Source organism: Xenopus laevis, chromosome 3L, assembly GCF_017654675.1.
Source record: "Xenopus laevis strain J_2021 chromosome 3L, Xenopus_laevis_v10.1, whole genome shotgun sequence".
Classification (NCBI taxonomy): domain Eukaryota; kingdom Metazoa; phylum Chordata; class Amphibia; order Anura; family Pipidae; genus Xenopus; species Xenopus laevis.
The window spans coordinates 146636022-146649839 of NC_054375.1; the positions used below are offsets into that span (position 1 = coordinate 146636022).

A 13818-nucleotide genomic window follows, 5' to 3' on the forward strand; every position below is an offset into this window, starting at 1 on the left:
CCTTTAGCAATTTTTTTTTAAGTTTTATTAAACATTCATATGAATTCTCTCATATTACCTTTTCCTTTGCCCTTTCCTTTGCCTTTGTTAACAGCACCGCGAGCATGGTTTGGAGGATCTTCAAAGCTTTTGGTCTTTGCATTATAGGCCTGAAATAAGTGCATTTATGCCACCAAGTAAGCAAATATTCTGGATAGTTCTTCTGTTCATGCAAACTTGAAACTAGCCCCTAGGTTTCCAGATTACCTGTTGCAATGTCACAAACCTCAACCTTTTTAGCATCTTGTTGATAATTTTATTGCTATGACCTCGTTATATGGAAGGCAAAACATCGAGATAAGGCTATTTCAAATAAAATGAGGTTTGAGTTTAACAAAGAATTTTTAATGGTTTTGCCTTGGGAAAATGATCATGTTACACCGAAGTGTCCCACAAGCATTTTGCCAAAGACACTCCACTTTTCACAAGCTTTTATAGATTAAAATGAGTACACATACATACGTTATATAACTTGAACCCTCCCAAAATGTTGGAAGAGGACTGATGTTCTTAGCTACAGATATTGCACTAAAAATAGTTTCCCGCTTACAACTGTCCCTCAGCCTTGCAGTTCATCGGTTTAAAGCAGACACAGGGAGGAATCAGCAAATGAAGAAAACACTTCTGTAAAAAGGGGCCTCATCTAGTATCTGCTGACACTCTGAATTCTGTCAGTAACTTACAAAGTGAACTCTCATCACTGGGTGTCATTAATAAGAGAATAAATAAATGGGGGAACATCACCCATCCCTTCACCTTTCCTGCCTTGGGCATTTGGTTATTGTAGCGTCAGAATGATAGGGGCATTTGTTATTAGACTTTATTATTCTTACACTCTTGACACAACCATTTGTCCGTCATTGGAATAGGCTGTTCTCATAAATGTGGTCATATAAAAATATATTATCAATCTGTAAGAGGACAGATGAGAATGTGTGCTGTGGACACTTTAAAACCTCATGAAAGGGAATGTCATGCCTGCTTTTAGAGGTTCAGAAAAGAATTGCAACCTTTGGGTTCATAGCTGAACACAGGTATGGGATCTGTTATCATGAAACACATTATCCAGAAATAATGGAAAGGCCGTCTCCCATAGACTCCATTATAATCAAATAATCCAATTTTTTATTATTTCCCATTTCTCTAATAAAACAGTAGCTTGTACCTGAGCCCAACTAAGATAATTCTTATTGGAAGCAAAACCAGTTGATTTATTTAGGTCTATAATTTTGTAGTAGACTGAAGATCCAAATTACAGAAAGATAAGTTATGCAGAAAACTCATGGTCCCAAGCATTTTGGATAATAGGTCCCATACCTGTATAGAAATGGTATTTTGCCTATTACATATGTTTTGACACGTTACACACTAAAGGGTTTAAGCAACTTTTCTTTTGAGTTTTGCCGACAAGATAGATTAACAGATACCTCAAGGAAGTAAAAGCGATCTGATCCTCCAGCAGAATACTCCTGAATGGATTCGGTTAGGTCTTCACCATATTCTACTGTACAATGTCCTTGCACCGCCTTAAACTCCACTACAGCCTCTTCATCGCTCCAGTAAACCATGTTTATGTCTGAATGGTAACTTGCTTTCATACCTTTGTGAGTATTTTCAGGTCTGAGACAAGAGAATCATTTAGTACTTTTATTACAAAAAAAAAAAAAAAAAAAAAAAAAAGGGGCCTAAAACACCAGCATATGCAAGTACAGGTAATACATGTATGCCCACTGTGCTGTGGTAAGGAAACACACGTTACAATGACAGCAATATTAATGCTACCAACTAGCACACAACCAACATTCCCATAACCCTAAAGGAGAAGGAAAGTCTAAAACTAAGTAAGCTTTATCAGAACTGTCTATATAAATACACCAGTAAACCCTCAAAGTAATGCTGCTCTGAGTCCTCTGTCAAAAGAAACACAGCATTTCTTTCCTTCTATTGTGTACTCATGGGCTTCTGTATCAGACTTCCTGTTTTCAGCTTAAACCTCCAGGGCTAGGGCTTAAACATGCTCAGTTTGCTACCCTCAACTCCCTTCTCCCTGTTCTCTCCCAGTTATGAGTGAGCAGGGAGACAGATAGGAAGTGCTGCCACACCAAGCTAATATGGCAGCTGCTATCCTAAACAAACAGCTTCTAGAGCAGTTTGCTCCGGTATGGTAAAGCATTCTGCAGAATAGTTATAGCTTGCACTATTGTGGTTACTCTATTGGCAATAAACTGCTTCTTTAGCTTTGCTCCTTAGGTAGTGTCAGCAGGTCTAGAGGCTCTACTAGGGCATAGTTTTGCCACCAAAAGCTACAAAGTTTGTGTATTCATAAACCCCAACCAAAGTGGTTAAGCTGTACCTAGAACCAGAAACATTTCCCAACATTTTATCCACTAAACAGAGATCAGACCCACCTGTAAAACTTGTAAATCCGCAGCTTTATATCTGCCTCATTAGGCTTTCCATTACTTCTCTTATTGCAGAAGATCTCCTTAATGCGACCCAATCGGTACGGTTCTGGAGCATCCAGGTTGCTACCCTTAATGTAGTCTGATGATTTGCGGTAGTATTCTGGGTATAGATCTTCATCCACATCATCCTTCCTCTGGGGTCGCTTCATAGGGCTACCCAGTTTCACACTTTAAAGGATAAGCCATAGCAAGTTATTAACAGCTTACGAAACATTAAAGGAAAACTATACCCCCCCAAACAATGTAGGTCTCTAAAAGATATTGCATAAAACAGCTCATATATAAAAGCCTGCTTCATGTAAATAACCCATGTTCATAAATAATATACTTCTAATATATATAATATATATAATATATATATATATATATATATATATATATATATATATATATATATATATATATATATATATATATATATATATATATATATATATATATATATATATATATATATATATAAAAATCAAATAGAAAATGGCCATTTTAAAACGTGGGCTGGCCCCTGGGATCATACGATTCACAGTGCACACAAACAAAAACAAAAACCCCATACTTCTTAGGTCACATGAGCCAATTAACAGAGTTGAGTCTTTTGCTTCCACACTTTTTCCAGTTACAGTATTTCTGGGCAGGTGATCTGAAGCAGTACAGACCATCACAAAATGGGGGTTCAAGCCAAGAGATGTAAAAGGGCAATATTTAAATATTCCAGTTTGGCAAGATTCTTTCATATGCCACTTAACTTGATATAAACTGTTGTTTAAGTATTCCATTTTGGGGGTAGAGTTTTCCTTTAAATATTTGAATAAAATAGCAATATCTTACCTAAATGAAAAGGCATCAGGGAAGAGTAGCACTCCATCTCCAACCTTATAATGTACATCATTCTTTGTAGCTGTACTGTAGCAAATTTTAGAGTCGAGCTCCTCTACGGGATTGCTTACTCTGGGTATCTCTTTCTGCCTTATTTCATCCAGACGGGCACAACTGGTGCAGAACCTGACAAACAGCAAAGTCTTAAATGTCTCAAACTACTGGACTTCGTATCAAAAGGACAATTACAGGCAAAGAGATGCATATTCTATAATTAAACTGCTTGTCTGCTGTGGAAGCCATCTAGGGACATGGCTAAATATTTCTACATTTACACAGTAACATAGTAAGGTTGAAAAAAGACACATGTCCATCGAGTTCAACCTTTTTTTTTTATTAACTACCTGCCAGTTGATCCAGAGGAAGGCAAAAAACCCATCTGAAGCCTCTCCAATTTGCCTCAGAGGGGGAAAAATTCCTTCCCAACTCCAAAATGGCATTTGGACCAGTCCCTGGATCAACTTGGACTATGAGCTATTTCCCATAACCCTGTATTCTCTCACTTGCTAAACACCATCCAACCCCTTCTTAAAGCTATCTAATGTATCAGCCTGTACCACTGATTCAGGGAGACAATTCCACATCTTCACAGCTCTGTCAAAAACCCCTTTCCGAATATTTAGGCGGAACCTCTTTTCTTCTAATGGGAATGGGTGACCTTGTGTTTGCTTAACTACAAACATGCTCTACAAAAAATCCCTAGTCTAAACTAAAACTCCCCAAACATTCCCCAGCTAACAGCTGCAGCTTACAGTACAAATGTCACTGGAGAGCAGCATAACTTTAATTTTGCATAAACAAAAGAAATCTTCCAACATAGTCATCTACCATTAAAACTCCTCTGAAAGCATTGTGAGGGATTCTGAATTTTTACAATTAACATTCCACTTACATTAACTAAAGTCTCCTTTAACGAAGCAAGGCAAGAGAGGATAAAGGGGGCACGTGTTCCCCCTGTACCTCAGGGAAGCAGTGTGGTGGGCAGCATTAATGTAGGTTTACCCACCACACTTGCCAAATGAAGATATAGCTGGTCTCATTGGAGACTAGCAGAACAGACGTGGACAAACATGGCAGCTACTCACACTGTACATCTCTGCAACGAGCTCTGCATACAGGCCACAAAAGTTTTAAGCCAATTAGTATTAATTTGCATGTAAATAAAAGTTTAAATGGTTAGAAAATGTATGATATAAAGCACTTTCTACAGCTTAAGATGTGGCTAGTTAAAAGTATACGATGATTTGAAGTCTGAACACAACAGGCAATACTAGTTTTATGATTCTCAGTTACACATGGCCCCTTGAGGAGATGCATAAACTTACTTATACTTATTGTCTTCTGTAGACTGAGGCTTGGGTGGGGTCTCAAACCGGGCATATTCTGGATCATACCACAACTGGTAGAAGTAAGTGTTTCCATCATCTTCCACAACTTTTATTTCAGTGTCTGTTCCTCCCTGTGAAAAAAAGTGAAACATTTGTGGTTGGGTGATTAATTCTCTGAATTTCACTTTATTGGTATAACAAGCCACAGTCATCAAATTAACCTTAGAGTTATGGTCAATAGGTCAGTTTGGACCTGTGGTGCTACAAGGAGTGGATAATTGTTCGCGTATATATATATCACAGTAAAAATAAAACCTTAAAACCTTGGATAAACCATTTTTTAAAATAGTCACTCAGTACTGCAAGGTTTTTCAAAGATTTGCAGACAGCAGATAAAGACCAGTTTGAGGTCTGTTTCAAGACTGTTTAAAATAGTAACATTGAAGGGATTCTGTCATGATTTTTATTGCTAAATGACAGTTTACACTGCAAATGGTTCACCCGACCATATAAAAGTTTCATCCCTAACCCAAGTAGTTTTTTTTTTAGTTGTAATATTGGTGTGTAGAGCCTTCTCAGGTAATTTTGCCTGGTCACGTGCTTTCAGAAAGAGCCAGGGCTGCACCACGGAACAGCTTTCTGGTAGGCAGTTGTTTCTCCTATTCAATGTAACTGAAGGAGTCACAGTGGGACCTGGATTTTTACCATGGAGTGTTATTAGATCTACCAGGGAGCAGTTATCTGGTTACCTTCCCATTGTTCTGCTGATGAGCTGCTGAGGGGGGGCAACGTCACTCCCAACATGCATTGCAGCAGTAAAGAGCATGTCAGCTTCCCAGGTGCCCCAGTCGTATGACTTGTGCTCCGATTAAACTTCAATGTCAAGCCCCATGTCAAGTTTCAAAGTCAAAATCAGTTTGCTCTTTTAAATAAAAAAAATTTCAGTGCAGAAGTGTGCTGGTTCAGCACTATTAAATGAACCTTTTTGAAAAAAAATGTGTTTCCCCATGACAGTATCCCTTTAAGAATGGATTTCTGCTAATCAGATAACATTTCACACCTCCATGAACCAGTTGTCAGATGGTGCTTTGTAGAGTACATTCACTTTGCCATGAATATAAGACAGCTGCATGTCCTCGCATTCATCCACAAGAAAGAGCTCGAGAGGGTCAGATGTAGCGCCCAGGACTGTATCTGTGCCAAGACAGAACCAGTGTGCATGGAACATTTGTCCACAGCCTTCCTCCCACATGGATGTGATCCTAAAAATAAATTTAAAAAAATAAGATAGTCAGCAGCTACACGTCTGCACCTAAGTCTTTTAACAGCATGTTAGGCGTTCTGTTGATACCAACCTTGCCAAGTACAAAGGCTCTGTTGGATTATCAGGACTCACTGACACACAATCTCCAACTTCCAATATTTCAGAGTCAATAGACACCTTCAGGTAATATTCTTTCTTCCCTTCAGTCTTAAAACAGTAAACAAAGTTGCATGCATTAATCTCTAGAAGAGCCCACATTGTAGACAATGCACAAGAGTAGTGAACTGCAAATATTCTTGAGTTTTGACATTACATTGAAACATTTGCCTACCTGGGCCATGACCTGCACGGAATTTAAATATCCAAGAGTCTACAACAGAATGTGTATATCTATCTATCTATTTTTTTTATAAACTTGTTGGGAAACAGAAGTCGTAAAATACCTTAACTGGATCCCCCACCCAAGAGATCCTGTTTTTCTTCTCCAGTTTTTTCTTCTTTCCCTGAAGGATCTTTTTGGGTGATGGCATTTCTGGCAGAACATCTTCAACTTCCTCATCTTCATCGGCTTCTTTCACTGCCAGGTTTGGACACCTGAAAGTTGTTGGTACAGGGCCACATTTTAGAGAAGTTATTTTGGCTTATTTGCATTTATGCCTATAACACGTGTACCTACCTTCTCTGCATGCAGGCTTGTTTGGTACGGCCTGCCCCACCAAACTTCAACATAGCCTGGCAAGCTTTGCACTGGCCACAGTCTGGTTGCTGACACACCTGCAAGAAAATAGGGCTTTATAAGTACTTTCTAACACTTCTAACCGAGAGACGAGTGGTAACAAGAAGCTTTTTCATATCATAGCAAAGTAGATTCCCCGTTGTATATTACAGCAGAAACTGCCAAACTCAAAATTCGATCAATAGAAGTTTATTAACTTTAAGACAGTCTAGCTCTAGTTTTTTTTTATCCAGAGAAAAAGACAGGAAGGCTGCATACATCTCCAAATTGATCCCTGAACCTTTCCCATTGACAAACAGCAATTCAGCAGGTTTTAGGTGGCGAATAATTGAAATCTCATAACAAATTCAAAAAAAAAAAAACAAACCCTCTAATATAATTTGGATAACTCCCTAGTTGACCCTTAATAAATCTGCCCCTAAAAGTAAACCATCTTATGAGCATCTTATAGTATGACAGCAGATCACTTAAAACAAGCCCGCACAACTGGATGGATACTCTTACAGCAGAATTATCCATTACATCTGTTACAGAAGGTGGGGGATACGGCCTTCTTGACTTAAAGTCCCAACATACCAGTGTCAATAGACGGTGCTCTAATGTAATTGGATGAAAGGGTTAGTTTACCCTCAACTATTTCTATTTGAAAACCACCAATTACTTTTTCCCCAATTACCTTCTATTTTCTGTGTCACCATTTTTCGAATATTGAAGTTTAAAGTGTCATTTTTCACATTCTAAAGCGGCTCTGGGATGCCAACCTGTAAACTGTTCTAAATTGATATATTTAGTTTAAAAATTTGTTATTAGTCACTGCTGAGCAGAATCTCTGGGTTTCATTACAGGCAGCTGTTTAATTGATACAATAGTTGCTAATACTCCAAAGATGCTGCTGAGAAATGGATCAGCTAAATGTTGAATTGTAACAGTTCAGAGTCAGAGCACGAATTACTGAGCTGGCAGATTCAGACATTCGACTTTTATTTTGGAAAAAACAGTAAATAATGGAAAGTGATTGAAAAGAATATTTCTGGGGAACAATCAAAAAAAATAAAATAAAATAAAGTGTTTGGAAGGTGAACACCTGTTAAGGTACAATTTTATACAAAGGCAATAAACCATTTACAAAATCAGTCCTACATAAACTATTTTAGCACATGGAAATACAGAAGATTTACAGAGAGATGTGAGCCCACAGTGTTGGGGTAGCATGGACCAATCGGTGAAGAATCCATTTGTGCATCGATTCAATTTGGATAAACCCATAATCCAAAATATTTAAAGGGGACTCGTCAAAGAAAATTCCAAATCCTATTTATCATGTTAGTCAAGCAAAATTAATTTTACACCTTAAACATTATCTGGGAATTTATAATTATAACAGCAGGCTATGGCCACTCAACAAGCCTTTCATCATCTCAGAATCTTGTTTGTGCACCAGAATGGGGGAGCTGATGTCCATCCCCATGTCCTGGCTACACAATACAATGGTTAAGAGAACTGGGGGGGGAGCAGTGACATGTAGGAAGTGCTGAATGGAAAGTGAAAGTAATTGCCTAAGGCATAGAGGAGGGGCAGACAATTTTTGATTGACAGCTGAGATTTGTAAACTAGTTTACAACAGCTATGAAATCCTACAAAAATAAATTTGAATCTCATGTTTAATTTGAAAAGGACTTATATGGATTTTTATGTCTGGGTGACAGGTCCAAGTGAGAGGACCCATTTAAATAGACAAGGAAGAAAATCTAGGTGGTCATTGGGAGAAAGCCTTCAAAAGTCACCTTGTGAGGTAAAATGCTTAAAAAAACTTCTATTTAGGTTGGAATAAGTTAAATAGCAAGCAATCTTAAGAACCTTGATATTTCCATAATTCATTGTTTATTGTCTAAAGGGAAGTGATGGAGAAGTTTGCCTGATGTAACCTTGCATGCATAATTGCCCATGGTTTGTATGTGAGCAGTGCCGACTAACAATTATAAATGGCAAGTTTAAAGACAGGTTGTTTCTAAAACATTTAGAAACCACCAGTATTATTTCTCTGAGGAGTTCGCCATAAAGGCCAGTGTTTAAAGTTCTTACATAGTTACAATGGATTAAAAAAAGACAGAGTCCATCAAGTTCAACCCCTCCAAATGAAAACCCAGCATCCATACACACACCCCTCCCTACTTTCACATAAAATATAAAATATAAATTATAAAATATAAATTAATATATATCTCTATAGCAACTATAGAGTTTAGTATCACAATAGCCTTGCATATTAGGTCTGTCCAAAAAATCATCCAAGCCCCACGTAGTCATTAACTGAATCAGCATCACCCGGCAGTGCATTCCACAACCTCACTGTGAAAAGCCACCTACATTGTTTCAAATGAAAGTTCTTTTTCTAGTCTAAAGGGGAGGCCTCTGGTACGGTGATCCTCTTTTATGGGTAAAAGGTCACCTGCTATTTGTCCAACGTACTTAAAAAATGGGCTTGCGAGGGGACATTACACTTTATACCAGAGAAAACTCAAACCTTGACAGTGTCCCCTCATAATTAAAGTCTTGCCTTGCTCTAACTAGTTGCAATAAGTCTCTGCACCCTCTCAGTTCATTTATATCCCTCTTAAGGACTGGAGTCCAAAACTGCACTGCATACTCACCAGGGACCTATAAAGAGGCAAAATCTTTTTCATCCCTTGAGTTCATGCCCTTTGTATGCCAGAACTTTAATTTGCTTTAGTAGCCGCATAATGACACTGCCCAGAATGAAGACAACTTATCTACAAAAACCCCAAGAGCCTTCTCATTTAAGGCAACTCCCAACACACTGGCAAAATTATAAATGCAAGTTACACTAAATGGCAAAGTGCATAACCTGCATTTATCAACATTGAACCTCATTTTCCAGTTTAGTCAAATCACTCTGCAAAGGGGCAGCATCCTGCATGAAACCTATAGTTCTGCACAATTTAGTATCAGCAAAATCAGTTAAGGTAACCTTCTCCTATTTTCATGCAAGATATTTACATGCCAACAGCCATACCTCACAAACACCACAACGCCTGCGCTTGATGCCATTTTCCTTCTCTGCATCCTTTTCGATTTGTTCGGAGAAGAATGTGTCAAAAATCTGATACACAAGTCTTGTGGTAGTGGCCTTTGTAGGTCCTTTGTCCTTCTCTATCTTTGTAGGATGTCTGATTGTTTGTCTTCTTGCTGCTCGTCTGAAAAAGTTAAAATAGGACAACAGCATAGGGCAGGAATTAGGTACTTAACTCTTGCGGTGTCCAAGCTCCCCATCTACAGCTGCTGTTAACAAACCTTTTGCCCAGAGTAACACCAGCTAGCTTTATGAGGTCCCTCATGCAGGGAGTTACAATAACAGGCTGCTCATCACTGTCACCAGCCTCATCATAGCTCTCCACTTGTTCCACCACAAACTGTGCATGCCTTAACAACGAGTCTTCTGTGAAGCGGTTAAAGTTTAATCCTGAAGGTGGGACGGCAGTCTGACAATGAGGGAGGAAAAAAAAAGTTTAACATTTCTGCATTTGCATGCCAGATAACACCCTTGCATAAATGTCGTATGTTAAGGCGTACATGCTTATAAGTGTTAGTTCACACGAGATTCGGGGAGAACAGGCGACTTCGGAAAACGCCATGTGTGCTTTAGCTCAGGCGACTTCATTTTAGCGGATGACACGAGGAGGCAGTTCAGGGAGATTGTCACCCAGAAGTCGAGGCAATTAGTCGCCAGGTGACAAAATCTCCCCACATGTCCTCGTGTGAACTAACCCTAAAGGGATACTGTCATGGCAAAGTTTCTTCAAAAAGCATCAGTTAATAGTGCTGCTCCAGCAAAATTCTGCACTGAAATCAGTTTCTCAAAAGAGCAACTTTTTAGATTTAATTTTGAAATCCAACATGGGGCTAACATATTGTCAGTTTCCCAGCTGCCACCAGTGATGTGACTTGTGCTCTGAAACTTACTATTTGTAGCCACAGAGCATTTGGTTTTAGACAGCTGGCAACTGTCTAGAGAACAGTGTCTGCAGAAGTCAAAAGGAGTACAAGTGAAGGGGAATAGGACTGCACAGATTCAGCTGGTTTATAAAAAGACAAAAAAAAATGTAATGCCTGTATATTACAGATTTCTTTGCCATCAGTGAAGACTATTAAGAGTTTATTTTTTTTGCTTTACATCCCCTTTAAAGTGTAATGTCGCTGTCTGGTGTTTTAGCCTGGCAGCTCAGTAATCTAAGTGCAGACAGTTACAATTTGCTACATTTAGCAGTTACACTTCTCAGCAGCATCTATGGGATTTTAGCAAGTATTGTATCAAGTCCACCAGCTGCCTTTAATGAAACTTTAGGGATTCAGTTCAGCAGGGCCAATGATAAATGCAATCATTAAAAACACCATTCAAAAACACTTACCTCAATCTTGTTGAGCAGATCTTCATAGCTCACATCAGGGTTATTTTGAAGGAATTCCACAACTATCTTACTCATGTAGATCTTCTCCTGCATCAGGGCAAAGATGCTGCTGTACTCTTCACTGGGATCCATCAGGATGTAGTCTGCAAAAGCTGCAATTCAAAGAACATTAAGAGTATAATTAGGGGTATCAAAACATTTTCACAGAACTAGATACATGGATTTATTTAATATTCTTTTTTGGTCTTACCTGTTGTAAACCCAATCAAAGCCTTTTCTCCTCCATCAAAACCAGTTATCCACCAAGCGTTAATGGGACCAAGTTTCTTTGCTCGTACACCACCTCAAAAAAAAAAAACAAAAAAAAAAACACAACTGAAAAATAAGTCTTAAGTAGAGTGTTGTAGCAATGGTACTTGATAATATCACCAAGAGAAATATTTTGATTAATTCACGATGCTCATTTGTGTAAGAATTCACTTACCATCCAGAGAAGGGCTGTCATCATAAATGGGTTTTACAACCGCACTGAAGTACAGCTCGACATTCTTCTCAATCAGACCAGAATCAAAAGGACATAAATGGCCCCTTTTATCATAAACACTGAAAAGGAAAGCACACTTAGACCAAAGAAAACACACATTGGAGTGCTTAACTGGGCATTCAGTGACTAAATGTAATAATTAGGGATGTACCAAATCCACCATTTTGGATTCGGCCAAACCTCAATCTTTTTTGAGAAAGATTTGGCAGAATACCGAACTTGATTCTGCATATGCAAGTTTAAGTGTGGGAAGGGGAAAACTTTTACTTCCTTGTTTTGTGACAAAAAGTCAGGCAACTCTCCCTGCCCCCGATTTGCATATGCAAATTAGGATTGTGTTCTGCCGGGCAGAAGGATTCGACCGAATCCTGGATTCAGTGCAGCCCTAGTAATAATTAAAATACATGTAGGGGCCCATGGGGTTAATCTGCCCATATGGCTTTTACTAGGCAAAAGCCTATGTATCTATTTGAGTTTAAGCTCAGTGTTATTGGCCAAGAGGTGTAATGACAACTTGCTGCGTGTGCAAGGAATGGCCTCTTGCTCTTTGGCTGCTGATCCAGCTGGGTGTGCCCAGAGCCTGCCAGTCTTCCGTCTGTATACCAGAGTAAACCTGGGGACACTAACTTGACTAATCGAAGTTTTGTTTGCAGCATAAGAACCTCCTTGCACCCAATCATTTTGTATGCACAGTCGCCAGAGTTGTAGTTACACTACAACTTAGAAGGAAAGCTTCCACTTAGTGAAGGCCAGGATCCCGAAGAGAAAGTCCAGTGTAACCCATGCTACCTACCTTAGCTGGACATTAACTATCTGTGGTCTGGATAGCCCAGATTAGCGCGACTGGCCAAATAGAAATCATGTGACTGTTCAAACAAGTAAAAAAAACACAAGGTAGCCTCCAAGCTCTTTGCCTCCCTGATTTGCATATGCAGATTAGAGTTTGGATTCAGTACGGTATTTGGCTGAATCTTTTACAAAGGATTCTGTCGAATACAAGATAGTGGATTCGGTGCATCTCTTATGCATATGAATCTTATTTGCCCAACTTGGCAATGGAAAAGTATGGCAGTGACTAGTATGAAGCATTGTATGATATAGATTAGAACTTAAATTTTACATTTGCTGGGGACAGCACCACAATGGTGTAAATCCTGATAAAACCTAAAATTTGAGAATTAAAAGGAAAACCCACAGAAACAAATGCAATTTGCCTGTGTGGGGCCACAAACAGTTAACAGTCCTATAGTTTAGTTTGTAGTACTGGGAGAAAGAAACTGTGCCCTATGAAATAACTGGTCACTGAAATCCAAAATACATTAATAACCTGCTAATTATTCTGGGTAAGGATACATATATAACCTGTTTAACAGTAGTCTATAGCCAAACAAAAACAGTGCTGCACAAGCCAATTTTCATCACATTTGGCTTTAACAGTCATTCTTGTTAACTAGAAAGGTTAGGAGCATTAAAGCCTATGATCTATAATGCAGATGGTGGAATTTGACATAATATGCAGTTTCAGAATAACTTGTCAACAGCAGCCAAGTTGCTGGGTTATAATAGTCACAAAACAAAAAAATGACAGTAAACATGACAATCCAACCATTTAAGCTACTGCAAATAAGAAACTCCTCCCTTCCCACAATATTAACATCGGTTCTAAATATCCCCCAATATGCTTTGTATACATTTTGTTTGCCCCCTCAGTTCTGCTATGATGAGTGAAAGGACTTTCCACCCTATAGCAATGCAAAGTCACAGTGATTTCTAAAAACAAACATACCTGAAGCATGTGACTTTATGTTGTGGGAGGTCATCATAGCTCTCAAAGCCATCCTCATTGGACTCAAAAAGTGATAATCGCTCATCTGTTAACATCTCTGGCTCGTCTAGCTGGAGAAACCGAATAGGATTTGTTACTTAACTGGTATTGAACAAAAAGCATTTGAGGGCTGAAACTACTAAATTTACAGGGTCTACTACAAGAGTTTATAGCAGTGAAAGAGCCATACACTGGACCAAAATGGGGTGCTGAACACAAAGTTTGAAGAGTATACTATAAAATCACCAGATTTAAAAAAAAAAAAAAAAAAGAAAATCCAAAAAGTATTTGCAGACACTTCAAAAACTTGGTGC

The 13818-nt window shown here is 38.6% G+C and overlaps 1 protein-coding gene across 1 annotated transcript in view; it reads right to left on the reverse strand.

The window, feature by feature from the left end:
* The window catches only part of dnmt1.L (DNA methyltransferase 1 L homeolog), a 42591-nt gene that overhangs the window by 9223 nt on the left and 19550 nt on the right, over positions 1–13818 (reverse strand). The window contains 15 exon segments of the mRNA NM_001090552.1: positions 59–149; positions 1467–1659; positions 2448–2672; positions 3333–3506; positions 4706–4839; positions 5769–5970; positions 6064–6179; positions 6416–6566; positions 6649–6746; positions 9743–9923; positions 10021–10208; positions 11136–11287; positions 11386–11478; positions 11620–11738; positions 13466–13575. Of these exon segments, the coding sequence (NP_001084021.1) occupies positions 59–149; positions 1467–1659; positions 2448–2672; positions 3333–3506; positions 4706–4839; positions 5769–5970; positions 6064–6179; positions 6416–6566; positions 6649–6746; positions 9743–9923; positions 10021–10208; positions 11136–11287; positions 11386–11478; positions 11620–11738; positions 13466–13575 (2227 nt within the window).